The sequence below is a fragment of the Platalea leucorodia genome (assembly GCF_965183815.1).
Source record: "Platalea leucorodia genome assembly, chromosome: 4".
Lineage (NCBI taxonomy): Eukaryota > Metazoa > Chordata > Aves > Pelecaniformes > Threskiornithidae > Platalea > Platalea leucorodia.
The window spans coordinates 59,218,614-59,236,015 of NC_138826.1; the positions used below are offsets into that span (position 1 = coordinate 59,218,614).

At 42.3% G+C, this 17,402-nt stretch overlaps 1 protein-coding gene across 20 annotated transcripts in view; it reads right to left on the reverse strand.

Annotated features, from left to right (window-relative positions):
• Positions 1 to 17,402, reverse strand: part of CACNA1C (calcium voltage-gated channel subunit alpha1 C) — a gene marked incomplete at its 5' end in the record, with an annotated part of 481,188 nt that overhangs the window by 90,148 nt on the left and 373,638 nt on the right. For all 20 annotated transcript variants that reach the window (XM_082309318.1, XM_082309328.1, XM_082309322.1 and 17 more), the window contains 7 exons: positions 4,356 to 4,425; positions 4,549 to 4,669; positions 6,666 to 6,780; positions 8,733 to 8,853; positions 9,686 to 9,893; positions 15,868 to 16,093; positions 16,892 to 17,052. In XM_082309318.1, coding sequence (XP_082165444.1) covers positions 4,356 to 4,425; positions 4,549 to 4,669; positions 6,666 to 6,780; positions 8,733 to 8,853; positions 9,686 to 9,893; positions 15,868 to 16,093; positions 16,892 to 17,052 — 1,022 coding nt within the window. The remainder of the gene's footprint in view (positions 1 to 4,355; positions 4,426 to 4,548; positions 4,670 to 6,665; positions 6,781 to 8,732; positions 8,854 to 9,685; positions 9,894 to 15,867; positions 16,094 to 16,891; positions 17,053 to 17,402) is intronic.

Here is a 17,402-nt window from a genome sequence, read left to right on the forward strand (position 1 = left end):
AGGATCAACCCCATAAAGACCATAAAGAACACTGTTCCTCTCCTCTTTTTCTTGTGTCTGCCATACAGCAAGGAATATATTAATGACTCTGGCAACCACATACCTTCAGACTGGAAAACACATTCAGTTCCTCAGCCATAGATAAAGAATAATGTTCTAAATATTTTTCATTTAAAGTAGGGTCTAGGGCACAGAAGAAAGGAAACACTGAGGCCCAAATACGCAAAGAATAATATCATTACAGCCTTAGCTCAGGTCACTACCTAAGCTATCTTCCTGCATATAGAAACAGTATGTTGCACACTTGCCAGCATTCCTAGAAGCAAAGGTCAACATGGTATTCACAGATGGGCTGGGCAGCACATCGGCTGCAATCCAACACTTGTTCTTTGACTGTTTTCTATACCTAAGGTATATTTATGTTTAAAAAGTGACCCTTCTAGTCAAGCTTGCCATGAAATCATAAAGAAACATGACTCAGAGCTGCCAAGTTCAGATCTAGGTTTGAACTCTTCTAAAGTTCCAGGAAATTCAAATCTGGGACTGTCATCTTGACTTGTCATCTTCATTAGAATGGTGATGTCCTTTGGTAGTGAAGCTGTAAGCACACACAGGCTACAGTGCAGCATCAGTGAGAAATTCGACGATGAGGATTTTTTTTTTTTTTTTTACTGTACAAAGACCAGAACTCTTGTGTAAGGACATTGCTTTGCTTCAAGCTCCCATGAATCATCACAAGCTTTTACCTTCATCTGACGTTCTGAATTCTTTCTCTGTTTCTGTACTAGACTGCAAGACTAGCTCCCTGTCTTCCTATAATAAACATATCATCATAATAATCCTTCTAGTGTATACAAATCTCTGCAAGAATTAGTCTCTCCTTCCAACAAAGAGGATAGGTAATCTGATGAGCTGCGAGTACACAGAGTATTCTGAGGGCTAAGAGGAACACTGTGTAGCAAATAGAGTCAGAAGAGGTTATTGAGAAAACTGGTTGAAGCAGCAGAAACAAATAGGAGATTGAGCAACGTAGGTTGAAAGAATAAAGGGAAAACGAAGTGACCATTTCAAATTGTTTCTGAACACTGAGTTAGGGTGAAGGATGTTTTCAGAGGATGGAATGGTACACAGCCATGGAAAGGTCACAGGCATTAACAGCTTAAATCATAAACAGAAAATAGGTAGAACCAGCTGACTGCATCTAAGAAGCAATAGGATGCTTCACTCAAAGCACAGCCGAAATGGATCCACACGCAAGTGGGCAAGAAAAGCTGTGTTCCCAGATGGGCTGTATATGGCTGCACAGCATCTCCTGTACCACAGCTGGACCCATCAGCAATCAGCAGGATTCTGGACTGGTCAGATGGCCACAAGGGAACGGGACAGGTGTACATGTGGGCACTGGGAAATTCTTTCTTGCTAATGCCAAGGAAAGACTTGGAGCCTTGTTCCCCAAAACTGACAAGGCAGATATGACATGCCACATCAGCTCTGAGAGGGCCTGAGTGTGTCTGAGCTTTATACAGCAAAATGGAATAGATGACTATGGTAAATCTGCTGTAACAAGGAATTTACAAAACTTTACTGCATCTGAGTCATGGTTGACTTTCATGAACTCTAAAAGAAGTGGTCAGGTAATTTTGTGACCTGTTAGAGATCAACTTCACTCTTCACAAAGAATTGATACACAATTTAGAGAATAGGCCTGGTTAGAAATGGCATCATACAATGGCAAATAACCAAGATGCTGTTCCTTTGCATTTCTAATCGGAAACCGGACAAAACCTGACCATCCATTCAAATTTTAGGTTCTGTTCAAAAGTATGCCAAGCCAGGGATTGGCACCCCAAGGCAGGAGGAATTAAAAGTGTTTTTACTTAATTTTCTGTGCTCTAATCCGATGCACGGCTGCAGATAAAATGTCCACGACACAAACTGTAGATGTAGTTTTTGTCATATAGTTCACATGCCGGATTATTTCTAAGCTATCCGCAGAAGGTAACTAAAACACAATTCTATTATCAGTAGGCTGAAATTTGATATGCAGGTGACTGTACCTTCACTTGAAAAAAATGTAATGGTCTGCAAATCCAAGACAGCTGTTTTAATCTGTGCTTCTGACTAAAGACTCCCACAAACCCCTTAGCAACTGGGGATGTGTGTCCAATAAGTGCCTCTGCCTATAGAGGTGCTGGGAAGATTAAAGACAGAGTGATCTGCCCCAGGCAATGTTAAAACAGTATTGCATGGTGTTGAAACCACACTCTATTCCTGAGAAGTGTGCTATAAACATGGATGAATACAAGTATAGCAAATGTGGGCATTTTTTGTACTGAAAATCAAATGCAATGAACAGTTTTCCTTTTCGCTTGTCTGAAACCCTTGTCCATCTATTTAAAATGAACTATTGTGTCTTTTTTTACCCTATCACATCAACCTATTATCAGACATTTATCAGGAATCATGGAATTGAAGACTGTGTTTTATTACCTATTACAGCCTGTTACATAATCATAGAAATGCAGCAGAGCAGGAAAGGATCACAAAAGGCCCTCTGGTTCATGCCTCTGCTAAGCCAGGATCAACAAATTATTATACCTAAGCCTTTTCTGGCAGATATTTTTCTGACCTGTTCTTAACAACATTCAATGATGCTGGGCTTCCACAACCATCTTCAAGATCTTTTCTAGCCTCACCATCAGAAAATTCTCCCCTGGTGTGAATCTTAAATCTGTTACTTCTTCATAATGGAGATCATTCCCCTCCTACCCGTAACAGGCTTTCATGCATTTGAAGATATTTCTCCTGCCTTTCCCAGCTCAAGTGACCACAATTCTTTCAATCTTAGTTCTTGCTTCCTACTAGCATTGTTTTCACCATGCTCTTCTAATTTCCTTCCAGGTCAGCCCCACTTCTCCTAAGCAGAGCACCCAAAATGACATATGATATCCCACCTGAGATCTTATCCATAGTGAACAGAATAAAACAATTGCTTTGCTCTGGTTAGCTTTCACTGATCAGTTAGAAGAAACCCATAACTGGACTAAGGGTCATGTTTTCACTGTTTATAAATCTCACTACTTGCTTGCCTTTTGAAAGACAGCAAAATGTTGTTGGCACCTGTTGAGTTTGTGATCATAAGATTCAGATTCTTTTCTCAAGGACTGTTACCTAACTAGCTGTCACCTAAGATCCTTTATTTGTGAATTGTTTATTCACGTCTACGTGTAGAGCCTGGCACTTTCAGTTTTATTTAGACCATTTATCCAGTTCCTCAAGAGCTCTTTGAATTCTAATGCTGCCCTCCAGCATGCTTCCTGTCCTTCCTAGCTTCACGCAATCTGCAAATGTAATAGGCATATTTCCTCTTCCATCATTCGGGTCATTAACAATGAACTGAACTGAACTCAGGACAGGCCCTTGGGTTGTGGAACCTCACTTGGGTCATCATTACTCTCCACATAAAGGGTCTGACCAATTTCTCTCCCAATCGTCTAGACCATGTTTTTCTAGCCAGCTTATAAGAATGTTACAAGAGACAGTCAGAAGCCTTAGCAAAACTAAAGAATATGACATCTACTTCTTTTCTCCCATCTACAAGTCTTGTCAGCCCCTTTTAGAAGAAAATAAGGGTGGTTTGACGTGATTTGTTCTTGGCAAATCTATGTTGGCTAGTTATCTTCTTATCTTGCAGTCATATAGTTTGTTTAATCATTTGTTCCAGCACTTTTCCAAGAATGGAAGTTGAACTGACTAGCTTATAATTCTTCTGCTCCAACCCCAGCCCCCTATTCAGGATCTCTTGAAGAAAAACTACTTGAAGTTCTGAGATTTCTTCAGCCAATCTTTTAAGTATCTGACGATAAAGTTACTTAGGTCCAACTGACCTGAAGACTAGCCTAACTAATGATCTAGCTTGTTTTTTCCAATTATAGGCTGAGATCTAATGCCTTTAGAATTATGTTAATAAGTCACACTGTCTTTTTTGATTAGAAAAAAGTGCAAAAAGGCATTCAGCACTTTGGCTTTCATGAGTATCTGTTGTGAGTCTCCCCTGACTGCTGAATACTGAGAAAATGGACTGAAAACAGTCATATGTATATTTTCATATACAGACATTTGTATATAATTTGATTTGGTTCTCTGTAAAGCTCTGTATTTCCAATATACCAATCAGTATAGGGACTGCAAAGGACCAAGTCCACACCTGTGCAAACACAGGCAAGCACATCATCCTGTCCCATCATGAAAGCATTACATGTTCAGCATATCTGTTATCACAATTTGGCTTTATGTGCATTAGCAACTGGAGCTTCTCTTTGTCGAATCAGGGCTAAGAAGAAGAAGATACATACCTGGTGCTTCTGTTGTGGGATATGGGCTCTTTTCTTCATTTTCATTGGGCTGATAATCATCCACGTTGATCTGACAGAAATGGAAGAGAAGCAAAGCCTTTATCAGACAAGGCAGAGGGTTTTCATTCCCTCAGAAACTCAAGCTGTTCATGCCATCACTGCACAGAGAGCGCTGGCTGGCAGCAGACCTTACCTTGGTAGCAGGCGGGGATTCTCCATCAGCAGTGATCGATTTCAGCTCAATTTTCTCCTCCTTTGTCTCCTCCTCCACAGCTGTTTTTTCTATCTCCTGTTTCTTTTCAGGACTAGCAGTCCTAACAATTTTACAAGATAAAAAGCAAAGAGTTGCAAAGGTGAAAAGCTGTTTCCCTTTCAGGAACTTCACGTAGTACAGCACACACCATGAGAATGATCAGCTGCCTGGCACCTCCATTCTGAGTCCAGCTCACATACCAGCAGCTCCGCCTTGTCCTCATCTGCAGGCAAAGGCAGAAACTCTGCTCTAATTCTATACAGCATCCTTTTATTATATAGCTTTCTCAATGCCATGGGTTTGTGTGTGGGGGGTGCACGTACATGTGGAGGAAGTATGTGCTTGTGTGTTTCTGCACATGCGTATTCTAGGTCTGTCAGTAGAGATCTCTTTGTTCACCCAATGACAAAGGCATGAACCATTTTCAGCCCATATCTTGTGGACTTCCACTAGGTTGCACACAAGGTTTTGCCCCTCGCTGCACTCCCAGAGCCAGGGAAACCTGCTGACTAGCATACAGGATGAAGCAGAAAGATCTGCACAAGAGATCCCCCCCAAGCATCCTGGAAGACAGTGAATAGAAATAACCAGTAAGGAGAGGCTTCCCCACTGTGGGCAGCTGGGAATGACAGAGAAGCTCTAAATCTAGCTTGTGCCTCCTCAGAGTCTGCAGAAACACTAAAAGAACTGGCAAGAGAAGAACAGCATGTGGCATCAAAAGAGAAGGAAGCTGCTGAATCTTGTGGGGGGAACGACGGGTCTGAAAATATGCCTTGTGGTCCAAAGCAATCAGAAGGTAACAGGGAGATTCAAATGGGATTGTGGCATTGACACCATTTCACACTCATTCTCTGCTGATGCCCTGAAAGCTCATCAGTCACCCAGACTTCCTTTCTTCTGCTCACATCATTGCAACTGTAGGGAATCCCAGCTCATGACACCTTTTTGTCCTTTAGTTTGAATTCTTTTACATAAAAATTTATATATACATAATTCCATATATAATTACATTAGTCACATATATAATCTATACACACCTGCACAGAAGTTATATATTACATGTACACACATACTTACTTGCACATATATATGTGCGTAATGTGTGTAATTATATTCACAGGAATGCGTGCATGTGAGTGTAGATCATAGAATCATAGAATCGTTAAGGTTGGAAAAGACCCTTAAGATCATCGAGTCCAACCGTTAACCCAACACTGCCAAGTCCACCACTAAACCATGTCCTCAAGCACCACATCAAAACATCTTTTAAATACCTCCAGGGATGGAGACTCAACCACTTCCCTAGGCAGCCTGTGCCAGTGCCTGACTACCCTTTCAGTGAAGAAGCATTTCCTAATATCCAACCTAAACCTGCCCTGGCGCAGCTTGAGGCTGTTTACCTCTCATCCTATCACTTGTTAACTTGGGAGCAGAGACCGACCCCCACCTCGCTACAACCTCCTTTCAGGTAGCTGTAGAGAGCAATAAGGTCTCCCCTCAGCCTCCTCTTCTCCAGACTAAACAACCCCAGCTCCCTCAGCTGCTCCTCATAAGACTTGTGCTCTAGACCCTTCACCAGCTTCATTGCCCTTCTTCGGACACGCTCCAGCACCTCAATGTCCTTCTTGTAGTGAGGGACCCAAAACTGAACACAGTACTCGAGGTGCGGCCGCACCAGTGCCAAGTACAGGGGCACTATCACCTCCCTGGTCCTGCTGGCCACATTATTCCTGATACAAGCCAGGATGCTATTGGCCTTCTTGGCCATCTGGGCACACTGCTGGCTCATGTTCAGGCGGCTGTCAACCAACACCCCCCAGGTCCTTTTCTGCCAGGCAGCTCTCCAGCCACTCCTCCCCCAGCCTGTAGCGTTGCATGGGGTTGCTGTGACGCAACTGCAGGACCAGGCACTGAGCCTTGTTGAATCTCATACAGTTGGCCCCAGCCCAACGATCCAGCCTGTCCAGGTCCCTCTGTAGGGCCTTCCTACCCTCCAGCAGATCAACACTTCCACCCAACTTGGTGTCATCTGCATAGGTGTATCCAAATGGATTTACCTAGCTAGCTTTTTCCTTTCTTTTTCCTCTTCCTCCTCTTTCTGTGCAGACGTTAAACTCTCAGCATCAGCAAGGTTGTCCACAGCAATGGCCAAAAATACATTCAGCAGGATATCTGTTTGTGTGCTACTTAAAGAAAATGGACTTTGAAAACTGCAGAACAACATTATACCAAAGGTTTCTTAATTGAAATTTTTTAGCAACCTGTCATCAGATCTCTTGTATTTTCCAAACTTCCATTTCACATAAATGTTCAGGATGTGCATATCCAGCATGCACAAACCTACACCTTCCATCCAAATGGCTAACACACTGTGTGGGGTTTCCAAAATTTCACAACAGAATGACTGATATAAAACATCTAAGTCCAGACTTACATTTTAGTTTCCGATTTCCCAAACGAGTCTTACTTTGTGCAACAAATCCCACTGAAGATAAGGGAGTGCCGAATGCTTTGCATCTTTGACAGCTTAGGTCACTTTTTTTAAGACACTTATATTCAAGAACTTCGTACCATAAGGAACCTGCGCTTTCCATTTTTCGTCTATGTACTTGAGTTGAACAACCTCATTATAGGTATTCCCATAGACATGAGTGGATTTTATGGACAGCAAGCATAGCACTCTCATTAGCATTTCTGAGGCAACCAAAAAGAAATTGATTTAGTCTGGGCATTGAAGGGTTGAGCTTACAACTCTGCCATCTCCTAGCAGAGAGTCCATGCATGGCCAGTCATGCCCATGTAGCTGAAGGGCAAGGAATCACAACTGTTTTCTTGTCTTGCCAGTCAGCGTTCAGATCTCATGTTACAAATATGAACATCAGCTTCTTTTATAAATTTCTTAAGAGTGGGTCTTATTACTCCATGATAACTTTTACGTAAACCCCAGTTCAAGGCTTAGTCTGGAAATACAGCCACCCCCCTCTCTGGGCTCCAAGGTCTAATGGCTCCAAAGTCAGCCAGCATGTAGAGCTGGCTCACATTTTCCTCTGCAGTTCACAAGGAGATCCAAATTGTAGCTTTTTTAAGCTGGAAGGCAGACTGCCTACCTCGACCTTCAGATAAGTGGAATTGCACCATCTCACTTTGAAGAGAGGGCATGTAGGTCAACTGAAATGTCAAATACCAGGGTTTGAGAGATCTGAGTTATGAGGAAAGGCCAGAAGAGCTGGGCTGAGACTACAAGGTGGCTTTATAGAAGAATCAGTATAAAAAGAAATGTCTCCTCTGACACAGGAGGGCCATTTATTAAGGAAGCAGAAACTAAACATGAACAAATTTGGAGCAAACTGAGATATGGAACAGAACCACAGCTCTATGTTATATGCAAATTCCTGTGAAAAGACACTCACAGCCTAATCATGCAATGTGCTTTGTGCCTCCTCGGATATGTACAGTGCCCTCACTTCACCTTGAAGCCAGAGAGAACTGAAGTTACTTAACACCAGCACAGGCTGGAAGATAACAGAGCACGCGATTTTCTGTTTGAAGAACACATAGATTGCAGTAACTGAAATGGAACGCAGTTCCTGTTAGTTTATACATGAATTAATATATGATCTCACATAAATCAATTATGTCAAACATATGTTACTCCTATTACAGCATTTGTATATAGCATATTGTAGATTATACATATTTTTATTCCACATAAGGCTTGGATGAAAGCACATGGAATATATTACTGAAAAGGCAATTAAAGCAAAAATATGCAGTAAGTCCGGCAGGTACACACAGAGATTAGTTTCTGGAGGAGGCAGGAAAGAAAAACCTACGAGAGAATTAAGGGGAATGAAAAATAAGAACACTAAACATGTAAAGATACTAAATAAAAGCTAGCATACGGACCTGGCATGCAGCTGGCTCTTACATCTGTTTATATGCCTTAGCACTAGCTAAAATTAAACAAACTTGTTTAACTTTTGGCAGTGCAAAGCCAAAATTCAGACCTAGGGAAAAGGTAAAAATGTAAGGTATTAAATTCATTATTTTCTGACATAACAAAGTAGTAAAGGGTGGCTTTAAATTCAGCCCCACTTGGAGAAAAGAGTAGCATCAAAGGATACAGTTTCCACAGATGAAGAGGATGATGAAGTAAATACAGACCAACATTCCTGGAAAAGAGGGGCCGCCATAAGCCATGATCCCATCATACATCACCGAATTCCAGTCCTCCCCAGTCAGGATCTAAATGACACATTCCCACCAATAAGGGATACAGTGTTAGACCACACAGAGAATTTGAAAACCCCATTAACACAAAGATATCTACTATCCTAGAGAGCACCCCCTCCCCCAGGATGGTTGGAGATTCTGGCTGTGTCCATCTAGAAAATTAAAAAAAAAAACAGAACAAGGAGAATGCAAAGAGGGCCTGTGCTCAAAGTGTAAAAAAAACCCCAGATGTCCCCTTGAAGTTGATGGCTGAAGTCAAACGTCTCTCCCAGACAGCTCTGCTGAAGTCTCCCCACCTCTCACAGGCAGTTCACTCCCACATGTCTGTTGTTTCAGACAGGCTGCACAACCTATAGCACTGAAGACATCCCTCAGCACAGCCCTCCCTGCCACTTCCCTTCAACTTGCACATGAAATCATGATGCCGATGCTCTCAGCTGATCACTCCCAAAACTGCAGTCAGCTTAAAGGCCATTTGATTACTTCTCTGGTGTTGTGAGCAGATACTTGTGCTCCAGTAGTGTGGGAGGGGGGAGAACAACTGCAGGGTTGGGCTTTGGCATGCAGGTGCTGCCCTGGGAAATGGCAATAGCCATTCTCTTGTCCTACCCTGCTAAGACCTGGTGGCCTTGCTACACGCAGGGGCTGTAGCCTTGGTTCCCCAATTTGGGAGGGAATACCCCTCTGCTGGCAGCACAGCATGGTGCCTTGCTTGTGGAGCTGTTAGCCTGATGTCCAGTCTTGGGGACTGTCTGGCTGCAGGGAAAGGGTGCAGGACCTGATCTCTGTTTCGCCCCGCGTAAACACAACGTGTTGGCCCCATTGGGACCACTCTTGCCCTTACCTGAAACACAGTGAGGAGGGACTGGGGGAAGTTGTCGAATGTACTCCTCCTGGTCTGCATCTCATCAAAGTTAAACTTGCCCCCAAAGAGCTGCATCCCCAGGAGTGAGAATATGATAATGAAGAGGAAGAGAAGCAGCAACAGGGAGGCAATGGAGCGAACTGAATTCAGGAGTGAAGCCACAAGGTTACTCAGGGAGTTCCAGTATCTGGGAGAGAAAATAGAGACAGTTAAAATTCCTTCAATCCAAGACAGGTGCTCATGGACTGCACAGGATATTGGTTCAGGCTGCCTTCTGCGTATAAGGAGGCATTTCCAAACACCCTGTTAAGCGGTGAATCATTGATGTGCTTCCCTAAGATAATGAGACCTACTGCAGCTAATGAGTAATTTTACTACCACACATATACATACACAATTCCCTCCACCCCCCACCCCATATGCACACCCAGAAGATTATTGCTGCACTCTCCATCTAAGGCTCTGCAAATCTTATATCAATATACGGTGATTAGTTCTTGCTGCTTCAGTGAGTTACATTCTCACCAACCTCATTACAACAGTCACAGATGTTATGGCAGCCAGAATACCTCACTCCAGAGAATGGCCTGTAATAACTAACAAGAGCAGATGGGGAAACAGTTTGGATGCAAATACAAACTTGTCCAAAATCTGGTGTATGTAAGTATGTGCTCGGGCTCACTCATAGATAGAGGTTCCTAAGCTTTCCTGGATTGAGAGGAATGAGAAAGATATTAAAGGTCCTTTTACATGGACCCTAAAAGAGACTCCAGATCTGCACCCGTAAAGTCCAGAGTTTCCTTTGCTCTTGGAAGAGTACACCATCACTGCTTTTTTGGGTATCAAACCCACTATACTTCCTCAAACAGGCTGCAGAACACTTTGGAAGGGCTTCATTCAAGAAAGAGGATGGCTAAGACCTGTTCTCCCAGTGTATTCAGGCTTGTGCCCAGATCAGACTGATGTATCATGCAGAGAAAGGATCTTCTTGCCCTTGAGGTCCCACTTTAGGGTTCAAAGAGATGCCAGCAGCATGCTCTGCTGCAGCATGTCAGTTTGCTTGCATTCTTTGCCAGCCTGCAGAGTAGCCATGTGTTGGAAAAAGGCTCTAGAAAAAATTTCTAAAGAATCCACCACATCACCCTTGAAGCAACTTCCATGTTGATCTTGCATCTGCTCAACCACTCCTAGTCTACTGCTTAGCTGGTCATGACCACTTCTCTTTTATGCAGTTTTGAGTCTGACAGAGCTTTAAGACTGGGCTGAAGATTAGCTGTCATCTTCCAATCACCTCATTTTGAACGCACATTACTAGCAAGCTTCAACAGCTTTCACAGGTCAGCAAGCCAGTAGTTTGCCTGTGATCTCCAAGTCTTCCTTCTAGCACCATCTCTTGTGGCCTACCACCATGCTTGGAGATTCCACCATGGCCAATGTCCTCCAATCCCTTCTCCCAAAGCCCATAACATTGAACCTTTCTTTTCTTAGAGGACTCTGAATTTCTAACCATATTTTCCTCAGAGACAAAAGTTCCACTTGAGAAGGATGGCAGACATGTCTAATGCTCTCGGTCCTTTGAGGAAAATCCTTCAACACACAAATCTGTTCTGAAGGTACTATAGTCATTAGAGACAAGGGTTCTTAAAATTCCAGTTAAATTAATATTTTTAAAATGTCAGTGTAAAAAGATGACTTTCCTTGTCCCGTGGAAGACAGGAATGTTTGAGCAGCCCAATCACTTTATGAAGGTTAGCTATCTGATCTGCAGGGGGACACCGCCATGTCCTCTGAAGTTCAGCAACTGGTTCATCTCCAAGGGCTGAGCTTCAAAGAGAACTGTGATGTTTTCCCTCCAGCCCAGCTTCAGCACTTCAGAGAAAACTAGAATGCTTTAAAGTTTAACTGCAATTAAAGAGATGAGCAATGAAAAACTACAGAGCAAAGGTAAGGGCATGGAAGCTGTGGGCTCAGTGCCACCAAATGTCCACGCTGAATGTGCAATATAACAGCTCGCTGTATTTGCGTTGATGCTTACAGCTCACATACTTTCACACTTTGGGAGGAAGGGAAAGTGACACAGGAAAAGGGGAAAATTCATTTCTGATGAAACTTGACTGGCTTTAGCATCCTTAAACCAGAAACTCATGGGGTCCAGAATATCTCTCCAAGCCCTCCAATGTCAGCCAGGACACACATTTTCTAGGTCTTTCTAGCAGTGCCCTTAAGAGGCATACAGTAGAGCTGTTACCCATCTAAATAGTCCCAGTGACTCACTTTAAGCTTATTAAATGGCTTGCTATCTCAGAGCACAACTGCACAGACTTTTATCAGCTCTGTATTTCTTACAAATGGCTCAGTACCTGAGATTCAGTTTCTTATGTAACTATCAAACTTAAAGCAATTAATGAAGATGACCTGGTGATAAGATTAGTGCTGTTTTATCTGTGCACTGAGTGCTAGCTAGAAATACAGCACCATTAGAAAAGTAAACAAACCAATCAGGGAAAAAAAAAAAAAGAGAAAAAGGAAAAAGAAGAGGATAAGGAAGGCTTGACTTGACTGGGATGTGAAAATCACAATTGTCTTATCTTAGTGTCCTAGAAGCCTGAACTGTTACCATCTGTCACATGAGGTAGTTGCAGAAATAACATGAACACCATCTCAAAGTGAGATCTGGGGTTACTCAATGAAACACAAGACTTTTAAGCCAGGAATGGATGAAGCTCAGACAAAGAAAAAAGTTTCTCTCACTACTTTGTCCTCTTCGGTTAATATACTACAAAGAAAAAACAGTTACAATAAATCTGATGGCATTGTTGGATAGATTCAGAAGGTTTGGACCAAGCAGCATATAATGGGAGGTATGAGAGGAAGCACTGATGCTTCCTCAGACTTATAGGGAAATGAATGTGCTTCTTAACATCTCCCACTTGCAGATCTCAGACCCTTGAGGATGCCAGTGAATGAGGCACTGCAAAACCCCAGTGAGCAGGACGTGATTATGATCCCTGTTTCAAAATGGACAAATGATGCAGAGAAGTTAAATGGTTAGTTCAACATCTCACACAAAAATCAATTACAGAACTGGATTAAAACTTAATGTGTTCTTTTATTCTCTTTCCTCTCCTCTCCATTGCCTTCCACTATGTCTTTATGATACTGGCAATCACAGATGCAGAGCTTAAAACAGCAGCAACAGCTGGCAGTCTTATTGTAGAAAAGCTTCCCACAGTGTTCATCCAATATAAAACCACTTTGAAAGCAGGTACACAAAAAAAGGTGCCCTGTCTCTACTCCCTACAGTTAACAGTGACATATCTAGTGGCAGGATTAGGTATAAAATATCAAATTTCAGTATGCTGTTGCAAATAAATTTATTTTTTAAGTATAAAGGACTAAATACAGGGATTTATAAAGCAGTAAATGATGATTTATGAAGAGAAAATAATTTGTCTTCTCATAGCAAAGGGAGATTTTCTGCAGAGCCCTGTAAAAATTAGGGAGAATAAAACAAACAGTTTATATTGTCTGCTTATTGAATGTACAAGACTAAATGATTCTGAAGAGTATTCATAATTTTGGAAGAACTATTTGCTCTTGAAATTCTAAATGTGGTTTCTAAAATGATGTGTTGTTCATCAGATGGTGTCTTTATTTGTTTCTATTATATTAGGGAGCTGTATTTGTGTTATTCCTAGAAGTGTATCATCTTGACACACCCAGAATTTGTTTGTGCTTGGTGTTTACCATGGAAAATCCATACAAATACATAAAGATCAGGTTACCTACTGATACACTCTCATCAGAGTAATTTTCCTGCTTTGTGCCTTTTTAATGCCCTTGATTATCACTATTTCCAGCTCCACTGTATGTCCCCATGTCACTGCTCATGACTATATATTTGACATAAAACATTACACTATCATCCCTCCTACCCTTCCCAGCTTTCTAGGATTGTATCCTTCTGTATTATCATTGCACTAAGGTGGTGTATTCCACCAGTATTGATAACGACGTCAATAAATCATTATTGTATTTAGAACTGAGTGAATAATGGAAAAATATGTATTTTACTGGAGAACATCAGAGGTAAAAGTTTTGCTTTAATGCCAGCATATTCTCTCCTGCAGTAAGACATGAGTGGGCCTAAAACACTGCTTTGGAGGCTTGTGCTAGGGCCTTCCACATGAGGGTGAACTTCACCCACGGAGGGGAAAAATCATGAAGAAAATTATGAATAATTAAAAAACACAGATAAATCTGAGACTACTGCAACCTACTTGCCAATATTTTAGGAACGGGAAAGAAGGCAAAATCTGATTAATACATTATTCATTATGAGTTATTCCTCAGCTCTGTGCTTTACATATAGACCCCTGTACAAATTGCAGGAGATGTATTCCAGGTAACATTTGCTTCCATGCAAAATTGTATTTTAGTTCTGCTGCAGAATGAAGGTAAATATAACTAGTCCTACTGCTGGTTGGTTCCAACATTACATCTCTGCCAGAAGCTTTAGGAACATTTGAGTACTCCAATAGCTCAAGCTTCCTAAAGTATTAATGATATTCTCTCAGCATTTGCTTTCTATTAGAGAATTCTCTTAGCTAGATTATATGTTTTGTGTAGAAGTGGAGAGATGTCTTGAAAAAACAATGACCTCTCCAGGATGCTATGTTGAAGCTTATGCTTTTATAGCTATTGGTATGTTGCCCTGGGTGTATCTGATTACCCAATGCCTGAAACAGCTACTGGTTTCCTCAGAAACCAGGCCTGGAACTCAGTGATGATAGCTTTCAGACCCAAAGATCCAGGAAAAACAGTCACCAGACCAGAGATCCCCACTATTTCTGAAAGGGCAAAGATGCCTTTCTTGCTGGAAACTCTTGTTAGCTGGAACATTTTTCCCTCTTTTATGATCACACATCTAAACAGACCACTTTTTTTTCTTTTTTAATAGTTGTAGGCTTGCTTCGGCCTCTCTCTCTCAGACTGCAAAATGCTTTTCTGTCTCCGCCATCTGACCTTGAAAACAACCCACCCTGCCAGAGCACTGAGGCTCAGAAGCTTTAAGGGTAAATCTTGTATGATGCACAAGTCCAAGTCTGTTGTTTTTTCTGCCTTACAGCTCTGCCATCTTGACTGTCTTCCAGTTTTGGTCTTGTTTTTCTCATGTGCTGTGTTTTTTATCTCAAATTTGTCAGAAATTTCCTCTGGGGGAGTTTATAGCAATTCTAGGGACATATTCATAGCTGAGCTTGCAGAAAATACACTCTTTCACCACCTCAGTCAAGCTTTTTATAAGGTGCTGACTGGTGCCCACATGGGAAAAAGCAGGCCCTGCGCTGCTTCGGGTGAGCACTTGGATAAATTTGTTCCAAGAGCTCCCATCTGGGTAAGCTGGGAGCTGCTCTCTCCTACAACCTCCCCTCAAGCTGAAAAATTCCTGCCAAACCAAGCTGGTGTTTTGGAGGTACCTGACTGCAGGAAGCAGCAACTGTTTAATAGACACCACCGTGCCTTTATGCAGAAGGAGAGGAGAAAGAAGGAAAAGGAAAAAGAGGGGTGACTGGAGTCTGGAAAAGTCTGGTTTCTTTGTGAAGCTGCTGCTTCATGCTGGACGCCTCTGAAGGAGAAGGGCTGGCAAAGTCCTTTGCCTATAGCTGCTGGTGTTGACATTATTTCCCACTCAGGCCACTGTTGAGTCTACTGGAACTGGCATGGGCTCCCCAGTCCAATGTTGTTTTGGCTCAAAGCAGTCTTTCAGGCTCCTCTCTGTTACCATAAAGCAACAGAAAAGGTCACAAGGCTATCTGCTGTTTTGTTTTCGCTTTCCATTTCGCAGGGAACCCTAAGAGCCCACACTCAGCTCTCGTCACCCTTCCAGATTTTAGTTTAACAATTTGAATGGCATCAAGTGTCTCCAGCCCCCTATGCCAGACTCTTCACCGATCCTTACCATTCACATCAGGGATATCCAGTCTGTACAGCCCTCCCCATCCTGCCACAGACTTCAGAAGATGAGGACTGTCAATCTAGCACTCTCACTACCCAATTAGTAGTAGAAAAAGTGAAAAAACAGGGATGTGAGTGACTTGTACCTATATATGTTGTGCATTGAGCAGTAGCCCTCCTTCATTCCCAAAGAAGCACAAAAGTACCTTGTGATTTTAAATATTCTTAGGAGTCGAACACATCTCAACACCGAAATGCCCAGTGGTGACATGATCTTTGTCTCAACCAGAATCGTTTCCAGGATTCCTCCACACACAATGAAACAGTCAAAGCGGTTGAAGAGGGACACAAAATAGGCCTGGAGACCAAGGCTGTACATCTTCAGCAGCATCTCTGCCGTGAAAAGGGCTAGCAGCACCTTATTGGCAGTGTCTCATGAAAAACAAACAGAAACGGATTAATGAAACTTAGTCAAAAGATCATCACATCTAACCACCATAGGCCCTTGCCTATAAGAAACCTCTTCTGGGATCAGTTTGAAAGGTTAACTTCATATCAGCTTGGGTCAAAGAATGGACTTCAAAAGCATGGGCATCTCATTCACAGAAATGTTTTACAAAGATGCTTACAGCAATTCTTATGTACTGCACATACAGCTGTGGTGTATTACACAACCACACAACCTCCATGGCAGGGACATGCCTTCCTGTGCACGACCTCCCATCACACTTGTCATCTGCAGATGAGAGTGGGAATAGAAGAGCTGCTGTGCTACCTACTGTTGCTTAATTAAGCCTTTCAGCTGCTCTCACCTCCAGTGAGGATTCAACTGTTCTGCAGACAGAAGAACTTTACAAATCACTCTTCCTTCCTCACCTCCGTGGTAACTAGAATTTATCATAAATGCCATTTCAGGGAAAATCTTGGAGAAACTGTGGCTCCCAGTAGCTGTCCATAAATTGGAAATCCAGTTGCTGCAAACATATACTTAGCATAAACTCCTGATTTCACCTACACCCAGTGGAACACTGCTGGAAACAAGGAACTTGCATTTTCCCTGAAACTTCTCCCACTGCAGGCAGATATTTTGTTGTATTATTTAAGATCCTCCACACACAGAGGACTATTCGGAGCTGTGTATGCTCCTTTTACGTTGTGTGCACTAGCTCCTCCCTCAGCCCCCTTTTTTGACACTGACCACAACAAACAGAACCATCAGCCTCTCCTCACCTTGGACCTCCGTGAGCCAGTCTGGCTGGTTGTAGTGTTCAGAGGCAATGGTAAGGGTGTTGAGAAACACAAGGAAGATCACCAACCAGTAGAAAACATTGGACTTGACAGCGGCACGGCACTTTCTCCTGCAGAATCGATTCCATCGGCGCCAGTAGCGACTTGAAAAATTGGAAAAGTTCTTTTCAGATAGAGATCCTTAGGCTATTGCAAATCTCTGTCAAGAGAGACTCTAGTCTTGATTTATTGTTCAAGAGTGGTAGAGAATAACATTAAAGTTCACCCTGAGAAATGTTGTCTCATTCTCATCTGAGTCGACAGTTATGATCATCCTTCCTTTAGCTATAGGAATAAAGTTAGTCTTAAGCTAATTTGCAACATTGAAGGGTGAATAAACCTCTTCAAGCAATGTTTTAATCCGATTAAGACATCCAACGCAGCTACCCTGAGAGGTTTTTTAGCCTAGTTCCCACAAAAATAATTATTCTTCTTGTATTTAGTGCTTGTGGCC